Genomic DNA, 6,307 nt, shown 5'->3' with positions numbered 1-6,307 from the left:
TTTCTGCCTGGTTCTCTTCATGCCGATAAAGAATGAAAAATGGGGTGAGTTGTGAAAAAGCACAAGTCGTTATTGGCTTCTTTTTAAGGAATTGGGCTTTAAAAATTAACCGTTTTTTTTCTTCCAAAGGTCATTTTTTTTGTAAATGTTTTCTACCCTGTTGGATAGGAACTCTACTTTGCAGGACTGGTTGGGAGGCTCCAACTTTATATCATCCTAAATGTGTTTTTTTTTTTGTTCCAGATCTTTTTCCTCCTTGGGCCTAGTGGAGTACACACAGGCTGAAGTGACTGGGTGAATCACGCCCTCTTGTGGACAAGAGGAGAACACTTGAAGGGTCAGTTGGCAAAGGAGACGTTTATTTTGCATTACTTACAAATGCTGGTCACTTAGGATCCAAGCAATATCTGTCACAGAAAATTCAAATGAGCATGAGCTCAACATTTACTATTAACTTAACAATACATTAGCCTTTACCATAGTATACTGCTTTGTAAAATTCTATAAAACATACAGTCAATCATATTTTGGTCCTTCATACAAAGTGATCAGTATACTGGATGCCATGACACAACGGTAATACACTACAGAGAACAGTACTTAACCTGATCACCACCACCAAACCAGACAAACCAGTCCTTTGAGAGCTCCAATAAGGAGTAACAGGGGTAGGGAAAGAGTTTATGGAACAGATGGCATCCCATTTAAAAGTACCCTTTAGAATGATGGGAAACAATAGATTCAGCTCAAACACCTCATTGTGTACTGTAAGTCCATATGCAAATCTGCCTCCACTTTAAGATGAGTCAACTAGTGACACTGTGTTCTGTGTCCTGCTCACACGGGGGGCTGGACCAGACGATCCCAGACTGCTTCACCCAGGATGTGATGTCAGATCACTCTGCCTTCTTCCTGCTCTCTCTGTGGGCCTTCCTCTTCAGCTGCAGGATCTTCAGCTCAGTCATGGTAACAAAGGTTCGGTACACCCACAATGCCTGTCACACACACACACACACACACACACACACACACATTAACACAGACAACGATCAAAATATAGCACACACCCATTCTCTCTTTCTCTCTCTCTCTCAAGCACACACATTAATATATACACATTAGCCGACAGTCTAAGCGCACAACCATAGAAGTTATGTAACCACATACCACAATTATCATCGCGTTGAATAAAAGGGGAATGGAGAAAACCAATGATATGAACATTCCTTTGGAGTCAAAGTACTGGAATTGTGAAAACAACCTGTAAATACATTGTAACGAAAACAGAAGAATTTCATGTTAGTAAAGTACAATGCTCATTATAGTCTACAGCTAGTTAGCCTTTGGAAAACATTGAAGTTGCCTTCATGGTGCATTGAAATAGTTTAAAAGCTTTTCTTGACACATTTTAATATTGTGGGTAGATAAATGCTGTCCTTACTTCCAGTTCATGGCTGCCAGCTCATTTAAGTACTCGGCGCAATACACCAGGCATACTGCAAAGAGAGGAACAATTTAATTTCCATTAAGTGGCATTTAAAGCCAGGGCACACAGTCAATATGAAAATATCATCAAACATCTTTGATCTTTGGATGTCCAGATGTTTTTTTAGAAAACGTTAAAAGATGTGTGAGATAGTACAGCATAAGAGTTTATTGATGGTAGACATGTGGGTATCATCTAAAATGCCAGAATTGACCTTTTATACACACATTTGAGTACTGTGGAAAACTGGTGAATCCTGTACAACTGTGGCAATCAAACTTCAAATACATTTTAACTTACCCAACATAAGGAAGTGAAAGATCTGGAGTCTGTAATATCTACAGGTTAGCAGTGTCAGGCAGAAAGAGAGAACATGAAACACCAGCAACCCAATAAGCCATGTTTCAGACCATTGTATCTGAGGACGGGAAATCACAATGATTATTTTCTCGGAATAAACATCTTATTAAAACACTTACTACATGTCTCTGATTACAAAATTGATCAGCACCTTTACAAGCCTCACACTGTGCACGTTTATTTAGCCACACTTTTTACTTTGATCTTGCTCATTCGTCGTTCGTCGTTAGCCAACTACAAGTCACACGTAACTACACAGTCATACAAATCAATAAAATGTAACATTCTAGAGCACTGGAGCTACTCAACCTGTTTGCCGAAGCTATCTACTTGAAATTCTACTTCTAATACTGTACTGTAGTAGCGAGCTAATAACAGAATGTAGCCTACTTTAGTAATCATTAAATATCATACTTACAGACATCAGATATGTCCATATAGATGTGATTCGCATATTGCTAAATCCATCAATTGGAATTGAACTGACATTCTCTGCCTTCTGGTCAGTCATCTTGCAAAGCCCACGTTAGCCTTCTCTGGGAGACAATACGGTTTACCTTTCGTCAACAAAGCTGAACGAAATACCGGAAGCCACATCAGCCGTCGCAGGCAAAGGACGTCATAGAGTGTGCCACCACGTCCCATTTTTATTTATTTATTTACACTTTTTATACATCATCAGATTCAGAAGTTTATTTGATTTAGCAGACGAATACATTTCCAACGCAATACCTTACTTATTTGTGCCCAATCTTAACTCTTGTAAGCCTCTCTATTCAGACGTTTCTGCTTATTTCAGTCTATGGATACACAGTTGGCTAACCTGTCGGCCAGAACAAACATTCGTTACACTTCCTCTTGCCTTTGGCCCAAGCATCAAATCACAAAGACTGTAGAGATGATCCAACACATGATTAAATATGTACAGTACAAAATAAGCATCAAGACACAAGCAGAAATATGTGTGTTGTGTTCACAAGCAGAATAAAAGACCAGTGTAATAATACAGTAGGTTCCCTGTGAGCAGGAAGCCCAGGCTCTCATCCTTTCTGCCTCCTTTTCCTGTTTTGGTTCCCCTGGCCACCATGTTAAGTCTTTCCTCTAAATCTCTTTGTTAATAAGCTCCTGTCCTCATTCACTTAATCTGAGGTCACAGAACCTGTGGGAAACACTGGCTTCAGTTCCCCTTCGCTCTTCTGTCTCCTTTACTGAAAGAGAAAAGAGCGGTTGCTATATTTTATCTAAAAAGGCACAAGCTACGTTGGAGAAACGTACTCACATAATAGTTACTAAGATCCTATTCTAGTAAATTAAGGTTCTTAGGGTTATGTACAATCAGTAAGTATCTTCGTCTATTCAGAATTACCCAAATGTATACAAATATTTTCAAAACCTTTCTGAAACACCACAGTAAGTACAAAAGATAAAAACTGTATACAGATATAATAATTTCATCTCATAAATACAAATTATTTTCAAACATTATGTGTTTTACAAGTCAATAAAAATATATACATTTGTAAGTTACCTACGATCATAATTTGTTAGTCTCTGTAATAATACTAAAGTAAGAACATTGTATTCCTAACAGATGACAATTTAAAATCTTTGTTTAGTGCAAAACCTGACTTGAAATTGTGGTTTTAGGAATCATAGGGTTAGGGTTAGAAAATATGATGATGTGGCCGACTCAGCGTTTGGCCTTGCCAGCGTGGAAGTCTGGGACGAGGTTGGCAGCTGCAGAGATGGGAGTGGAGTACCCTGCTGTAAAGCTGTGTAGGCCCAGAATCAAACACTTCCAGCTGTAGTGAAAGACCTTGCCAACATTCTGAAAGACAAGAGCCCCACAGGAGAACAGATTCACCCAATCAATAACTATGAAGTTAATAACTCTAAACTATATTATTCACCAGTAAAACATTTTTTTAACCACCACTCTGGCGTATTGTTTTGGATGGACTTTGAAGGGTAAGCAGGGAATCATATTCTTATTCAATGTTATTCAAAGTTGTTTTTGCTTTCTTCATCCAATCAAAAAGACAGAACTAGGCCAACTATGAAGAAATCCTTCTGTACCATTCTGGAACAATGGCCGAACAGCAGGGGGAAACAGCAAAATTTCCCTCTAACTAAAACAGGCAGTCTTGCTGAACATTAGGGTTCCATGGTCAGTGTTCAGGAAGGGAAGGGAAAATGGAACAAATCCAGCAGTTTGACTGGGGGAGGGGTCGTTCAAAAACAGCAAAAATAACTACCTGTACACACAGCCAACTATTCACTTTTAACCAGACCTTCTTACCTTCACCTATTTAATGAAATAATGTAGATGTCCCACTTCATTTATAATTGTTAGACAATGTTAACTATGAGCTCATACAATAATTTACCATGTTACCCAATGTTATTTCTGGTTTGATCAGATAAGCTTTCTACACACACTAACCATTTCCTTGTTCCTCACTAAATAACTTACAGTAACACCTCAGGTTTTACAACCAAGATCCAAGAATTGTCCTTTCTCAATAAAGCCCTAAATCTGTGTATTTGTAAACTTGGCTGGGGCAAGCATGCATCAACACGATATGGGAAACGTGACAGTAGTCATGATTGATGTTCAGGCGGATAAGAAATACTTTTATGTTCAATTGGAACACTTCCATCATGTTAAGAACGTGAAGGCGGTGATAGAGATTTGCTTTGTAGCACGCAAACACAGGAAATACCCTTTATGTAGAAACTATAAAGTTGCAGTCATGGCCAGTGAGTGAATTGTAAACATATAAACAGGTTACCAATTGTAATTTGTGATTCTGGTATTCTTATCAAGTATGGAGCAAAAAAGGAGCAGACTACTGAAAAACAATAGACCACCTGGAATACCTTTTGCTACAAGACAAGGACAACAAGGACTCTATTCGCCACACTCTCTATGGTCATAGCATTAACTTTCTCTATGTGACTTTCCAACAAAATCAGAGAGGCAGAAAGGGTCACATCACATTGAAGCTTTGTGGGATCTAGTGGGCCCAAAGCTCTTTAGCAAATCAATGGGCTTAGCCTGGCTGACTAATAGACCAGTGATGGTCTGAGCTCGGATGAGTGTCTGGGCACCCAAGTGTGAGTAAATGCTTGCCTGTGCATAGTCTAACCTGCTATTTAAAGACAACAACTACAGCCAAAAAAGAAAGAGAGAATGAGAGAGAGCCTCCATATTTAAATGATTGAGATTACAGTAAGTTACCAGTAACACAGAGAACATAGATTGTTTTGCTTTGCATGGATCAGCAGTTTGACAATTATTTTCTGCAAAATGGTATCTCTGTAGCACATTAACCCTGTCACGTTCCAGTTCAATCACTTCAGTTCTTAACGTGTCATCCTATAGATCCATGTGTTCATTGAGAGGTGATTAGAAAATACACACAGGGAAAACAACAATTGACAATTTGGATTAATCCTGAATAGGCTGTTCGTCCACCTGTAGCCCACCTTTATGAAAATGCCTTTTGATGTGTATCAATTAATACAATTTGTGATTCAACGTTGATTAATACACTTAAGTGACCATAAATTAGTAATGTTCAGGAATATTTAATTTAGTCTAATATTGTATGGTATTGCTGTCTCGTAATACCAGTATGCCAATGGTGCTAGGCTACTTACCCAAGTTATATGAAATTAGTACTGTAAGGATACTCGTTTGGGATTTCTATTGTTGAAAGTATCTGAAAATTGTATACTGATGTTAGTAATAAAATAATTAGTCGTTGTGCAAAACATTGGGTGAAGATCCATTGAAATACTTTTAGTAGTTGAGCCCAGAGGGTATTAGTATGTTTATTCCATACCTTTCTTATTTTTTTATATGTTGCTTTCTTTTTCTTCTTTGCTTCTTTGGCTTTTTCTCTTGCCTCGTCCTCTTCTACTAAGGGTTTGTATCGCTCTGGCAAAAACGAAAGATGAATCTCGCTGTGGCTCTTCGTTTTCTTACTCGCTTTCTCCAACTTCTCATGTTGCTCCTCACAGTCTACTTGCCGGTGATATACTGCTGCTTTTTCTGTTTCACCAGGGCTCATTGAATAACTAGCAAATAACCTTGAAGCGATAGATTTATCCTTCATTGTTTATCGGGTATTCAGGAGGATGTTCTTACTGCTACAGTACAGCGCTGTATGTTGTTTCAGAAGTTGACTGAATTGAGTGTGAGTGAGCATGCTTTCTATTGGACTACATGTTGACTGTCTGGGTTTAAGACTTGGCTCTGAACCCTTAAAGTCACACTCAGCACATATTTGCACTGTAAACTATAATAACACTGTCAGATGTGTAATGCATTGGAATTGTTAATAAATGAACATGACAGGTACTTTATTCATCCCCATAGAGAAATGCATTTAAAAGTATGAAACTGTCAAATTTCAATTCATGACAATAGATATTTAGCAATATTACTAGGCTATT

At 38.2% G+C, this 6,307-nt stretch overlaps 1 protein-coding gene and 1 long non-coding RNA gene across 2 annotated transcripts; both read right to left on the bottom strand.

Annotated features, from left to right (window-relative positions):
* Nucleotides 1-338: 338 nt before the first annotated feature.
* On the bottom strand, nucleotides 339-2,442 carry tmem18 (transmembrane protein 18). Its single transcript, XM_062467812.1, has 5 exons — nucleotides 2,265-2,442; nucleotides 1,787-1,904; nucleotides 1,442-1,496; nucleotides 1,168-1,261; nucleotides 339-995 (listed from the first exon to the last, which is right to left on the bottom strand). Exons 1-5 carry the CDS (start codon nucleotides 2,355-2,357, stop codon nucleotides 897-899), a joined length of 459 nt encoding a protein of 152 aa, XP_062323796.1. The 5' UTR covers nucleotides 2,358-2,442; the 3' UTR covers nucleotides 339-896.
* Nucleotides 2,443-3,535: 1,093 nt separating this feature from the next.
* Nucleotides 3,536-5,835, bottom strand: LOC134025027 (uncharacterized). Its single transcript, XR_009930968.1, has 3 exons — nucleotides 5,695-5,835; nucleotides 5,510-5,571; nucleotides 3,536-3,674 (listed from the first exon to the last, which is right to left on the bottom strand). It is a non-coding gene; the product is annotated as an uncharacterized LOC134025027 (long non-coding RNA).
* Nucleotides 5,836-6,307: the final 472 nt, after the last annotated feature.

This window comes from Osmerus eperlanus, chromosome 8, assembly GCF_963692335.1.
Source record: "Osmerus eperlanus chromosome 8, fOsmEpe2.1, whole genome shotgun sequence".
In the NCBI taxonomy this organism is placed as follows: Eukaryota; Metazoa; Chordata; class Actinopteri; order Osmeriformes; family Osmeridae; genus Osmerus; species Osmerus eperlanus.
Note: the sequence above shows the minus strand (reverse complement) of the source record. Positions and strands in the feature narration are given on the sequence as shown.

Excerpts from the sequence above, each read along its gene's own strand:
- tmem18 (XM_062467812.1), bottom strand. The coding sequence starts at position 2,357 with ATGACTGACCAGAAGGCAGAGAATGTCAGTTCAATTCCAATTGATGGA. Across the intron at positions 1,262-1,441 it reads CTGGCAGCCATGAACTGGAA|GTTGTTTTCACAATTCCAGT; the intron begins GTAAGGACAGCA and ends ATGTATTTACAG. Across the intron at positions 996-1,167 it reads TCAACGCGATGATAATTGTG|GCATTGTGGGTGTACCGAAC; the intron begins GTATGTGGTTAC and ends TGTGTGTGACAG.